At 40.7% G+C, this 14605-nt stretch overlaps 1 protein-coding gene across 1 annotated transcript in view; it reads right to left on the reverse strand.

Moving 5' to 3' along the window:
• RAPGEF4 (Rap guanine nucleotide exchange factor 4) overlaps positions 1 to 14605 on the reverse strand; it is a gene marked incomplete at its 5' end in the record, with an annotated part of 261647 nt that overhangs the window by 63472 nt on the left and 183570 nt on the right. The window contains 5 exons of the mRNA XM_025191227.1: positions 1588 to 1703; positions 3138 to 3284; positions 6315 to 6391; positions 8108 to 8168; positions 8953 to 9037. Coding sequence (XP_025047012.1) covers positions 1588 to 1703; positions 3138 to 3284; positions 6315 to 6391; positions 8108 to 8168; positions 8953 to 9037 — 486 coding nt within the window. The remainder of the gene's footprint in view (positions 1 to 1587; positions 1704 to 3137; positions 3285 to 6314; positions 6392 to 8107; positions 8169 to 8952; positions 9038 to 14605) is intronic.

Raw genomic sequence — 14605 nt, forward strand, 5'->3', positions numbered from 1 at the left:
CGTTTATAAAATATTTGTGGAAAGCAAACTTTGAATTCTCATTCATCTCCTACATTTTAAAATATACTCTCATCCAACTAGAGAAGAGCTGTGTCATATAACTTATTTTCCAATCAAAACAGCTCAGATTTTGAGCCATTAAATGTATTAGTAATACTCCGTGTTTGCAAAAGACACTGTTTGAAACATTTTGATATAAAAATATTGATTGAACAATATTTGAAATATGGTAAAAAATCAGAGTTAAGTCACAAACAGCAAATGTCCTAAAATCTAAAATGACCAAAAACTGCTTGTGTTAACTGGCATAGCTCTATGCACTTCAGCCAAGTTTCATTTATTTACTCCACTCGAGTATTTGACTTTGAAACTAAATTTATGACAGTTCAATACTGATATCAGAGGGTTTGATGACAAAGTATATACCAGATGAAACATGGATGTAAAAATATTAAAATATAAAGAATATTGATTTAAATCTTTCTAAAAAAATATGCAATTACAAATATAGCTGTATCTGATATGTGATAATTGTGCATCAGAGTAAAATGGTGGGTAGAAAACACTTGCCTTGTGTTTTATTTTGCCTAATAAAAACCTATCATAATTGAAAGAAAATGAATTCCTCTTCTGGGGAAAAATGACATTCACAGAAAGGGTTCAGGTCTTATAAATGTCTAATATTAGCTACATTATTGTTGTCGGATATATCAGATACATTTTAACAAAGCATATATACACTACCATTCAGTGAACCTGCATATAACCCAATGTTTCAGTAAAATGCTGGCCCTTCAAAATAAAATGGCTACTAACCTGTGCTGTGACTGTTCTGGGGATTATTTTGGTTAATTATAGCTTGAGAACACAGGTGACTGGACTCAATGGCTCATGAGGCCCCTTCCAGTCCAGTGTTCCTACACTTTTTAAAAGATGAGTGTGTGTATGCACGTGTGCAAAATCTGTTTATATATATAAACAATAACTTCCAGGACCCTTAGGGATTTATTTCTATTGTGCAGAATTATGATAATCTTACTCCATCTTTCAAACTATCCCATCATTTTAGAACTGTTCACAGAATATAGTATATTATTATTGGGATGCAAAGGTATTTTGTCAGATGGTCTTGTGCTGCATTAGGAAACTTCTCTGCTTGAACTCTTCATATTAAGCATAAAGTGTACCTGGGAAACTTATATTAAAATCCTGAATTTGAAAACCAATATAAAAATATATATGTACTTAATAATAAGCAATGCACTTTCTCCATGTCTTCTACACAGCTGTTCTGCCTAAGAGGGCTTCAGTATACTCCATGTGCAGTCTATTTAAAAGCTATTGCATGAGATGAGTATTTATAGTGAGTGCTTTAGAGAATTACTGTGTAAAGGCATAGAACTAGTGTAGTGTTGGAAATTGATATATTAGGCACTACAGGGCATGTGATTAGCTGGAGGTAAAAAAAAATCCTTACATGTACTACATTCTTCCGCAGAACAGGAGAATATGCTATTGTTTAAATAATAATACCATATGAAAAGGTTAATCATAGTCTGACATTTGCACTATTGAATAAAAACATACTTGTGCTGAGGCTGTGAGTTTCCTTGATTAGAAGCTCTGTTTCCTGCTGGGATCTTCTCCAATACTAAGACATCTTGGTCATGTTCTTTGAGTCTTACTGTATTTGCTTCCACATCCTACAAGACAAATGTAAAAATTTTAATACGATAAGCAGTCAAGTCTGGTACAGTTAACTACTTTTTGAAAACAAATTAATTTCAAATAACTGAAACTGAGGCTCAGAGGCCACCACTCTATGGCTGGTCCTTCCCTTTTCCCATTATGTATCCTTCTTTCCTACAGGGACAGTGAAGTTGGACTCACTGAGGAGACCTTGGGACGGATATGGAATCAAGGGAAAGTCTGAAGCAGGGGCCCAGAGAAAGCAATCTTGGTTATGGAGTGGGGAGAAAAGAGATTTCCAGATCCAGCCCTTCTTCCTACCACTGAAATATAAAGACAACACAACGACTTCCTTCCACAGTCATTATTATTGGTCATTTGGTTTTTAAAATCTTATTCTTTGGAAGAATGTTTGAATGGCTTATGAACCTTAATTCCATAGAGCAGTGTTTCCCAACCTTTTCCATCGCATGGCACACTTACATAACTAAAAAAAAAATTGCAGCACACTGCCCCCTCCCTCTGCTCCCAACAGATATAATATGTTCGCTGCCATGTGCTGCCGCTGCTCCATGGAGCAGGGGGAGGAGGAGGGAGGGCAGGAGGAGGGTGGTGCATGGCACTGGCACTGTTTCATTTACTCATTTATTTGTGTAACTTTTCCAAAATTCTGCAGCACACTTGTGTATGTTTGACAGCACACCACTGTGCTGTGGCACACCGGTTGGGAAATGCTGCAGTAAAGTATTAGAGCTACTCAGAGTCCAGGGATATCCAAAGAAACAACCCAGAGCTACATAAAATGTAAGTTCAAAAAATATAAATGAAAATCTACCTGGCACCTAGATTTCAGCACTGCAGTGGAATCTTTGAAATCTTGGGGAAATTGGACAGCAAGAATCCAGGACAGAATCCAGATGTGAATACCTATAGCATCCTACTTCCCACTTGTTCAGATTAATTAAGTAGATTAGATAATATCATATAATTGTTCAAGTACGAACTCAATCTGAGCTCATTTTTTTGATATTCAAAAGGTACATAGATAGACCTTTTAGTACGGTGCAATAAGATGTTTGGTCTTACATATTATGGGATGTTTCTGATTAATCAGAATCAGAGTAAATGTTCCAGTCATCAACTTTACAGTTGGCTTGGAGCTACATTTTTCATTACCTTAATTTCTGTAAAAATATGAGTGGGCCATTTTTCCACATCCTGGGGGGACAATGCAAGTTATAATGCATTTAAGTTGCTACTTAATTTTTTCTTTAATTTTTCTGGGATGTCAAATGTATTTTATTTCATTACAGGTATTTCAGTTATCATACTCATTTGATTTTTTAATATTAATATTCAGAAGACAGGGTATGAAAACACTTGCAAGTTTTGTCAGTAGGCTAGATGGACTGACTTAGGGTTAGTGACCTATCTGAACCAATACCTACCCGAAGTATTCTGTTAAAGTCCTCCTTGTCTACTCTCAGGAAGTGGCAATTGTCTTCTCGTAGAACAATAGATGCTGCTCTTGGAGCATCGTTCACTAGTGCTAACTTGCCAAAATCGTCTCCTTCATGTAGGGTACATACCACACCCTGCAAACAGCAAAACATTTATACACAGAAACCATCATTATAGTCCATTCCATTGAAAATCCATGTGCAAATACTGGACTTCAAAATCAAATACTAAAACAAATGTATTTGGCAGCAAATCAACAGCCAAAATAATGACTAGGAAACAATACTTGATAGCTGGTTATTACTATTACTAGAGAAAGGAAAGATTAGAACAGAATTGGCTTGCTCTCTGAAATTAGATTCAGAGTGAAGGGTTCTTCTGGCCCTGCTGATGACAGCAAGTTGTTGATTAAAAAAAAAAGAGAGAGTGAAACCATGAAAAATGAAGTTCAAGTTTGCTGAAGGCTGTATTTGGAGTAACATTCTTTTCACCAGAAATGGCTGTCTGCATTACTTATTCTCTCCTTCTTCCATACATTAGTAACCCATGCGTTGCTGCCTATATATGTGCTCGTTGGTGTTCTATCAAGTCTGCTCCGTGTTCTAATTAGAATGTGAACGAGTCACTTCACAGTCAGAGTTAGAGGCACCAGAGTGCCAGACTATAAAAGTTGGAACCATTGTCAGCAAAGCAGTCAAGAATAAAGTTTAAGCTATAAATCATGGGGAAATGACCCCAGGCATAACATTAGAAAAAGATCCAGAAGGGCATGCATCTACATTCCACCTTGGCCTAGGGTAACAGTACTTAGCTATAGCTAGCAAAGTCAAAAGGACTACGTGTAAAATTTGGGTGGTGGTTTGCTGTGTTGAAAGTATCTGTATAGGTGTTATGCTTTTGTATCCTGGACCATTTTTTTAGTCAGTTATCAGTGAATAAAAAACAAAGTTATATTAAGAAACTTTCATTCTAGTGTGCCAAGTACTGCTGTAAATAAACTTGTAACTATTCCTTATATTAAATGTATGTGTGGGATCTATTTAGTTGAGGAGTCACTGAATGTCCTGCAGAAGGTAGATTATGACAAAATGCCTATTTTTAAATTTTAAATTACTCTGTACTAGGGCTGTGCAAAGCTTCGGGTGCTGATTCGATTCGGAGGAGAGTCGACCTGATTCGGTGGCTGAATCTCCAAATCTGAATCAAATCAGGGGACCAATTAAAAGGTCTGAATCTATTCAAAGCTCTCCAAGTAGATTCGGAGAGCTTTGATGATTTGGGCAGTCCCCACTAGCTGCAGCAGGGAGCTGGACCCGGACTCTGTGCTGGTAAGTAGGGGGGTGGGGAGGGAAGGCTGGAGGAGGGGGGAGGGGACCATGGAGGGACTCCTGCCAGGCCCCATCCCCCGCATGCTCTCCCAGCCCCCTGAGCACCCCCCACCCTCACCCACTCTCCCAGACCCACCCTTGGCTGCCCCGCCTGCCCCAGCTCCCAGTTGTTTAACAAAAAGCCCCTACTCAAGGGGTGTTGCCAGTTGTAGTAAAGATTAGGTCTGTGCAAAGCAATTAGTATTCATTTTGGATTCAGCTGATTTGGGGGACAGTGATTTGATTCAGTAATTCAAATCACTGTCATCAATCCATTCGGCTGAATTTGATTCAGAGATTTGGCTCCTGCCAAATTGGCCGAATCTCCAAATCACACAGGCCCCATCCCCTGCCCACTCTTTCAGTCCTGTCCACCCCAGCTCCCGGCTCTTTGGAAAAAAAAAGCCCACACTCACTGCCTGCTGCTGGGTGGGGGGGGTGATCCCCGGTGGCCCCCACTGTCCCATGCCATGTGGGGGGCTCTGTCATGAGCCCTCTGAACCCTGCCTCCTCTCCCAGCCCCCCCATGACTGCCCCACCTGCCCCAGCTCTTGGCCCTTAAAAAAAAAAACCCCCACAAAAGAACCACCCCTGAAACCCCCCCCACAAAAGAACCACCCCTGAACTCATCAACTCCTGCAGCGGCCTTGGGACTTCTGGGGGATTGTGACAGAGCCCTCCCACACAGTGTGGGGCAGTGGGTGGCAGCGGGAATTGCCCCTTGCTGGGCAGGAGCCGATGAGTCTGGGGTTTTTTGTTTTTTAAAGGGCCAGGAGCTGGGGCGGGTGGGGCAGCCATGGGGATAGGGGCTGGGAGAGTGGGCACGGGTTGGGGGCTCGTGGCAGAGCCCCCCATGTGGCATTTTTTTCCTAAAGAGCCAGGAGCTGGGGCAGGCGGAGCTGGGAGAGTGGGCGGGGGATGGGATTTCAGGATTCGGCTGATTTGGAGCAGCTAAATCTCCGAATCAGATTTGGTGGAATTGACTCGGGACAGTGTTTCAAATCACCAAATTGAATCGCTGTCCCCCAAATAGGCCGCATCTGTATCCAAAGCAAATACTAGCTGCTACGCACAGGCCTACTCTGTACTACATCTGTGGATGTAACTACACTAATACAGATACAGACTAGCCAATTGCTCATTAAGAATGACAGGGAGGGCGGGCAGGGATGAAGCATCACCACCCACCTGCTGCTGCTGCCTCCTAGGAGCGGGGATGGGGAGCTTGCCCCACTGTCCCCTCCATCCCCCTCTGACAGCACACCATGTCGCCTCTACCACCACTGGCCTTGCCCCCCCCACCCCCCCCAGCTTGGCTCCTTGGAGGTGATGCAGTGCCACCATGACAGAGGGGATGGAGCTGGGGGGCAAGGCCAGCAGTGCTGGCCTCAGCCCTCCTGCTCTGTCCCCTTCATCATGGTGACATTCCACTGCCCCCGAGGAGTAGAGCTGTGGGGGAGGGGGAGACAGTGGCACTGGCCTCACACCCCCACTCCATCCCCACCATCATGGTGGCCCTCCGCATTCTGATTGGTTGTTTCACTAATGAATCAGAGTGCTCCAAGAGTATTATGGACAGACAGACAGACCGACTAAGGCCTTTATTATATAAGAATAGTCCGTGGTGTATCTTGAAATCAAGTATCAATCAACTGCAAACATAGAAATGAAAAATAATATTTACCTTATTTCCCCAACCAATTCTGACTTGCTGTTAATTAATGTCTTTTCTTCTAAAGTTTAAGACTGCAACTCCACTAATAAAAGGAACATTAAAAAGTCTTCATAAAAACATACCTTTCCATAAATGACTACATTTACTGATCCCTTTAGGATAATGTACCAAGAAGTACCTTCTTCTCCCTGATTAAATACTAGAAAAAAAGAGAGAGAAAAAAGTATGGGGAGAATATCGTTATTAATAATGTAAGTAGGCCAGATTCTGCCCACAGTATAATTCCAGAAAAACTACTGTAGTCACTTAAGTAAGTCTTATTAACTTGAAAAAGGTATATAATGATTAATTTCCTTTTGATTTGGAAAAGGAATGCTAACCCTTTTATAATATTGGTATGGATTTTATAACACCAGCAGCATTCATTTGGACTCTGAAAGGTGATGAACATTCTAACCTAATCCTTCACGTGCAGAGAACCTAACTTTTACCATAGTTTCTCCCATATAACACAAAACTTTTCCCCAAAAAGATCTCCTAGAAATTGCAGTGTGCATTATAGTTGAGAAAATATGGTTAAAGCAGTTTCTACTTCTAGCCAGGCAAAACCAAAAAGTGAAGTCTGCACAGAATACACAGGATGCAAAACAGTAGGGCTGTGCAAAGCTTCGGTCCCTGATTCAGTTTGGCAGAGATTCAGCCCAAATCAGTAGCCAAATCTCCGAATCGAATCAGGAGACCCTTTAATATCTCCAAATTGCATCAGAACCCTCCGAATCGATTCGGAAAGATTTGACAATTTGGAAATAGATGCAGTTTTAAATGTTTTTTCTACATACCTCAAGGTACCATGCAGCTTGTGAATGCTGAGATGCTGGGGCGTATAAAGCATCCCACAGGAGTGTGAGGGGCTCCCAGTGCGCTTGGCAGCAGACCTGGAAGTAAGCCTAAAGCACTTCTGGTCCACTTCTGGTTCCTCTGGGGAGTGGACAGGACCCCGTCCTCCCGCCCAGCTCAGCAACTGGTGCCTCCTGGGTCTGGGGAGGGCACCCGGGGTCCCCCCATGGCCGATCGCTGAGCCAAAGGGGCGTGGATGGCTCAGCAGCGGACCTGGAAATGGACCGGAAGTACTTCTGTGCTTCTGTGAGAAGCTCCATCCACCCCACCACTGCAGCATTCACGAGCCACATCTGGTACTTCGAGGTATGTAGAAAAAACATTTAAAGCTGGGGCAATGCCCGAATCTCTGATTCTCTGAATCAGCATCGAATCTTCAGATTCGGATTCGGCCGAATCAAATCAGGGACAGTGATCTGAATCAACTAATTGACTCACTGTCATGGATTTGGGCTGAATCTGAATCGAATATGGCCTGTTTCGTACACCCCTACAGAACAGTGAGTATACTTGGCTCCCTAGCTGCTACTACTTGGTTACTTACTACAAGGGAAGATCATTTTTTCTTCAGCCTGCCTTTCAAAACCAAAGTGTGTATCTTACTCCCGGATGCACTGTATGTGATAAAATATTGCATTAGGTACTGTTTTTCCACATAAAAAGTTCACTACAATCATTATATTTTAAATACTATTTTACATAGAAATCTGGGCTTCTGAATGCAAAATAGAAAATAATTACAATTAACTGTAGTCAGAGATAGGTCAAAAGCTAAACCCAAGATTAAGAACACCCAAATACTAAGGGGAGTAGACAGTCAAACAGATATTAAGAACTATGTTTGCAACAGGCTCCTGCATTAAATAAAAAGCCAAATCAATAGCCAATACCCAGGCTCAAAACATCTAGCTGCGTATGGTTCAAAGTACATATCCAGGTTTTGCAGTTATACTTTCAATACTGACCTGTTATATGCAATGAAAGTGGGATAAAATATGATATGATCCCTTTTACTTACAGACAGTTCCTGCTTTGGGATGTGACTCAAAGATCAGAACGCCCGCTAATTCTCGTTTTACCTTAAAACAAAGAGAAAAGAATGGTAGTTTTTCTATGTATTTGATTTTTACAGTTAATTTCATATGACGTAATTTGGCAGTAGGCACCATTTTGCTCCCACGTATGTTGTTCTATAATGATCAGAATAATTAATGTCTTTAAACTCTCCATCATAACTTTCTAAAGGGCACAGATTCGGAGAGTTTGAGCTTTGGCCTGGCTTTTAGTTGCTCCGTTCCTTCATTGTGAGTGTTTTTCCTTGGTTTTCTTTCTGGCATAAAGTGTTGTTCCATAATCACCTGCAGCTAACAATTTTGATAAAAGTCTGCTTCATTCTGCGTTGAGTTTGAGCTGACCAAAACCATGTAACATGAACCTCTGCAGATTCAGATGCAACTGGCTCATACTAGAGTCTCTTGAATGTACACTTTCCATACTACTGAAGACAAAGAGAAAGCTTCCAAGGGGAACAGGGTCAGGCTCCACATATATTTATTTATGTACCCAGATAATGGCTTTAAGCCATCAGTTACAATAGACAGAGGTGAGAAAGCACTGTGCACCATTTGGAATCCTTACAAGAATTTTATAAGCCAAAAGCCTCCAGCCAACCTGCCTAGAGGCACCACCATCATCATAGTTCTGGGGCCCTGTGTCTCAAGTGTGGGTGGCTTCTTTGCTTGGGTGGAGCTGCATGAGAAAGCTCTATGGGCTCTCAACTTCCATCCCTTTTGCAGCCAGCACGAGCCTGCAATAATTCAACTTCTTTTTTTTTGGTAGTGAGTCATATTAAAAAGTACTTACTGTGGTAGAAAGATGAGACAAGGCCTTAATGTGAATAAGTTCTTCATATATAATTTCTAGATCATCTACAGTTCTCTGGCCAGGTCTACAAAGAAAAAATAAAAGGACAATCCAAAAAACAGGGAAATAAAAACCAAACCAAACAACAAAATAAAAACTAAATGAAAGTGTAAGGCAGTGCAAAATTGTGCCGATTGTCTTCAGAATGAGACAGAGGTCCAACTAAGTGCTAGAAATTGGTGAACTATTAAAGTAAATGGTCCCTTGGTAAACTTTATACCATAAACTCTAAAGTAAATACTGAAAATAAAATGTCTCTTATTAAAGGAAAACAAAAGAGGAATATTGAATATGCTTCAGATTTGAAAGTCATCCTTCCACTAATGTTGCTGATTAGAGATAGAAGAGAACCTCAACAATAATATCCTGTGAATGTTGACTTGAATAAGAAATGTAATTTATTTGGCTGGTTTTGTACCTGTATGGATATTCCAGTATACTAATTTCTAGGAAGCATGTACTTGGAATTGAGTGAAATTTGAGTGAGTAAATGTGACTATTTACACTAGAAACCCGATTCTCTGTGTTATGATCTTCTACCAAGGAAACAACAATATCACATGATCTGAGTGTCCAGTCAGAACCAATGGAGACATTTTGAGTTTTGAAATGTAAAAGCCCACAACAAGCATTTCGTAAATGTTCTACAGATTAAGAACGAGATGCCAAATTATTTGACCAATGAATTCATTCAACAAAATTCTATGTTGCTCTCAGAAAATTTAAGAACAACCAAGGGAAAGGGGCTTCACTTTGCTGACTCAATTATTGTCTCAATTATTTGCTGTTAAAAATCACTAAGAAGAATTAAGAACACTCCAGGGAACTGGGCAGAGGAAGAACCTGCCCACTGCTGCTGTTGCTCTCCCAAGCTGAGCCCCATTGCCCACACAGCCTAGCTGGAGTAGGGGTGGAGTAGCTCTGGGGGTCTCCACACCCCCAGGGCAGCCTGAGGCAATGAGGACAGCAGGGATAGCAAACAGGGGAGGGGGGAATGCAAGGAGAGGAGAGGGAATGTGCTGCTGAGCACAGAGGGGAGGGAAGGGAGAATTCTTACCTGATTCAGGGACTTTAAAAAGTCCCTGGTTGCTGCTCCTGTCATGTGGTTTGAAAGGGGGCTGCAACCTTGCCACTGCAACCCCTTTGGATCTGCCCTTGGATACACAGTTATAAGTTTGACTCAATTCCTTTACTACTCAAAGTCTGAAATATCATCAGAGCCATGTCAATGTCTAGTGACCACTCCCTAGCCATTCAGTGCAAGAAAAACTGCACAGGCATCAGATATTAATAGCTACTTCATCTGCACTAGGTACAAATGGTAGAAAAGCAGAACTGATTCTTTTTCCGAAAAGGAATCCTAGAAATAGGGTGTTGCGTTCAAAGTTGGATATACAGTAAGGTTTATATATAGGATGACTAGAATTCAGAAACAAAATTAGGCCAGGATGTGAAAGATGTGTCTTGCGTATTTCTGATACAATAAAAGATTTGAAAAGTCTGTTAATAGATCCCAAAAATAAGCACATGACAATTATAGCTGAAACCCCCACAGCAGAATCTACTTTACAGTACAGTAGAATCTACTTAATAGGGATTCTGAGTGGACATTTTTTATCAGAAGCATAACAGCTTAGGCAACAGTGGCAGTGACAGGGGCAGTGGCAGGGATGGTGGCAAGTAATGGGCTGACTGCAACGGCTCCAACAGCTGGGCGGGCAGCAGTAGCAGCTGCTGTTCATGTACATCCTCTGGGTCCAAAGTTCTTTATACTAAAGGTTTTTACCCAATTAAGTGAAAGTTCCATATAAGTAAAGACATTTGTTGAGTTTAACAATACCCTTACAGAGCTACTCTGAACTCATCCTATTACCGATCAGGTCCCCATATCACTGCAAAAGGGCCAAACACACAGCACGTAGCTGGAATGGAAGTAACATTGGGCATGTGTATAATCCAGAGGTGTGACTACAGTTTGCACAGACAAACCTGAACTAGCTTTATAGTAATGAGCTTGTAGCAGCAGCTGCACTGTAGGTGGTACCAGCCTGCCCAGGGCCCTGGATACATCCATGACAGCTGAACCAACAGCTAGAATCATAGTGGAACCTAAGCTAGCTTAAAACTATCCTACTTTTGGAATACAGCACATCAATGATGGACTGCCACCTGCCCAACTGTGCTGGTAGAGGTAGCTGCGAGAAGTCTGGTAGGGCAATGGTCAAAGAAAATAATAAAGCTGTTAAATGTTTTTACTTTGTACATCTTCTTTATGCATCTCCAGAGCTTTACAGTGTGATTTTTGTAGCCTTTGCATTCCCATAAGAGGTATAAACATAAGGCGCAAGGCAGTGCCATGCTTTACTATGTTGTCCTGACCAGCTCCTGAACAGGAAACTGTATAGCTACATTTGTGCAAGGCTGCATGCAGATCAGTTAGTTCTGCAGCAGATTGTGTGCAGCACTACATGAATGTGGCTACACTTCTTGCAATTCAAAGCTTGTACAACTACTCCTAGTAGCCTTGTGCCTTACATTGCTGTACTATTGCACCACACACGGTGATATACCTATAGGTCTGTATATCAGCTCATTGACAGAACAATGATTTTGGCTTGAGATTGAAGCACAAAGACTGAACCACTACTAAATCACCTGAAAGAAATTAAACAGCAGACACTGTAATCATTTTGAAGCAGTTCCTTGAGAGAGGACCTATTTAAACAAATTTGCCATTTAAGTGATTTTCATTGTATTTAAAGCTGATATACAAAGATCTGTGCTTTTCATATTTTGAGAGATTAACTCAATTATTTTTGGAATGTGTAATGTTTGCGCTTATTTAGGTGTTGCAGCATAGATTCTAGATGAGGTTCAACAGGAAGGCTAAAAAGAGAGGGGACTCTAATTCAGAGACATAAGAGAGAAAAGAAAATTTCAAGGTAAGGCTTGGAAAATGGAGGCAGGGGAATCAGGCAGAGAGATACCACAAGACAGCAGGAACTCCAGTGGAGGAGGCTCACACACCTATTTTAAAAAAAAGTTTAGTTCAGATTTCTAAACTCTTACTTTCTGCTGTGTATGAAGTCCAAAGCATTAATAATGCAGTTGAATATCTGGACAGTCCTCAAAGATATGTAACAATGGTCCTTTTTGGTAAAAACTAAACATCTAAAAAAAATAAATAAATCATACAACAGGAGATGCCAGTATCTAGAGGGTCAGGAGAGTCATATTAGAAATGAATATATTGCTCTACAGGTTCTCTGTCTAATCACCTGTCAGTTCCACAGACTGCATAAATCACAAAAGAGAAAGAAGGGAGAGATTTGCTGTAGTGCCTAGCAATCTTTTCACTCTGGAGTTACAGTATTTCATCTTTTCCAAAAAGGAGTTGGATGGAGACTTCTTTTGGATAAAAGTCAGAGTAGAGAGGTCATGTTAAATATAAGGTATACTGACCTCTCATGTCTGCCAAGTGAGCTAATTTTTTCTTCTGTTCTGCTATTACCAATGGCATGTACTTATTATTGCACAGATGAAAGGCCAACTTAGGATAAAAGTAACATGGTTGGAATTATGCTTTTCTTACAGAGAATGAAATAATTTTTAGAAGGAAAAACAGAAACTGCTTTGGTACTGCTATGCCCTCTAGTGACTCAAAATGTTCACTCATTTTGCTATTGCCAAAAGCAAAGGTTTCAAAATTCTGTTATCCATTATAAGGCTGAAGACCCCAGTGATCTCAGTTGCAGAGGGGGACACAGAATTCAGTCCACTGTATCCTACTCAATAAAACAACCTCCCCATCCATACCAATACATTATACCGTTCACTATATTACCTTTTGCTGCAATAAGACAACAGGCAGTAATGCTTTAACAGTTAAACTTGACATATTATTTTCATAAGAAAGAGCATCAATGATGTTTGCAAAGCAGCCTGTATGGGTTAAGTAGAAAAATACACTGACATTAACATAAACACCCTCTTACATAAAATGTAAAATATAAAGGTATACCATCTGATTGCATTAATTTTTCTTTGGTGTTTTTTTTTTTGTGAGACAAGCAGATATATTCTTCTGTCAATGTGCTCATGGGTTTCCCATTAGTGTTAGTAATGGCACAGCATACCACATTGGTGTTTGTAATGGATGTACCTAGTTTTTACTTCTGCTTCTCCAGATGTCACATGGAGAGACATCAGGCATCACTGCTTCTGTAAAACCTATGTGGTGCCCCACTGATGTAGATTTGTAGGATCCTGCTGTGTAAAGACCTAGTTTCTGCAGGGGACATTCTCACTGCAATGTCTGGTTATATACAGGATAATAAATGGGGATAGATAGAGAATCATGCTACACATTAATAGATGGGAGAACTCAAGTGATATTAAGTGATCGATAAATACTGTTCACTGCTTGGGGAATTTATCAAGGTCAGAGACACTGAACTTCTTTGTTACTAGAATGTGGACAAAATACAGAATTTACTTAACTATCAAGGAACCACATACCTGCTGCCATATCACTGACTATCTTTATTATACTACTGACCACAAAACTTTAGGACAATAAAAGCTGTGAGAAAACCCAAAGGCCTGATAATATTGTATACATTGCAGTGACAGCTAAAATAAGTGCATTTATCACAAAGGTTCATATCTTTCCACCAAAGTTTGTAAAAACCCTGTTTACCAGTGCTAAGAAAGGAAAGCAGGAAAAAGAATCGATTTAGCTGTCACTAAATTGTTTGTGTATTGTTTGTGTGTGTGTGCACGCCTTTGCTTTTCTGCCTGTGTGCATGTGTGTTCTCTGACTTAGCACTGAATGGTAGGGTAACTAACAGTGGGTAAGAAGGAGCACAGAAATGGCTTGTTATACGCCTGGTATTGATGCAAACAATCTAAATCTGTCTCTTTGTTTCAGGGCTTTGAGACAAGTTTCTTAAAGTCCATATACCACATGTAATATTAAGCAGATATCAACACCAAGAAATGGAGAAACAGTTCATTCTGAAGCGCATTCTTTACTTCATGTGTTAACAGTAACCCTTGATTTCTTAGAATTCAGCAGTGAAAAACCTCGCAGATGCATGTAGAAAACCAGAATATGGTTTTTAGGGAACAATTCAGTGCAACTGTCCTCACTTAAAAGGGGTCAAATTTGGCATTAGAACTGATACTTTTCAGAAGTGGATATTCTTTACTTGGGGTTTTTATGGTACTCATGGTGCTACATAAAGTGACTATATATTACATACTGGACTATCTTCCTATGTTTAATATATTTTGCTTGTATTTTCCTTTCCATGGATTGATATATACCACCCAAGGTAAAGTCCCAGTAACAATGATATTTGATTAGTCAGCACAGGTATAACGGTGTACTTATGAATACTGAGAAAAAACTTTGCTTATGTAAGGGCCTTGTTATACCTTACACTGTGAGCCACGCAAATGTTGATCTATGTTACTGCTAGCTGGAGTTTGGAGCAGTCACACTTCAGACCAACAGGGGCCTGGAGGATTAAAAAGTAAGAATCCACTCCCCCACTCCTTTCTGGGCTTTCCCCCTGCCCCCAGACCCCCC

The sequence above is a fragment of the Alligator sinensis genome, unplaced genomic scaffold (assembly GCF_000455745.1).
Source record: "Alligator sinensis unplaced genomic scaffold, ASM45574v1 scaffold1469_1, whole genome shotgun sequence".
NCBI lineage: Eukaryota > Metazoa > Chordata > Crocodylia > Alligatoridae > Alligator > Alligator sinensis.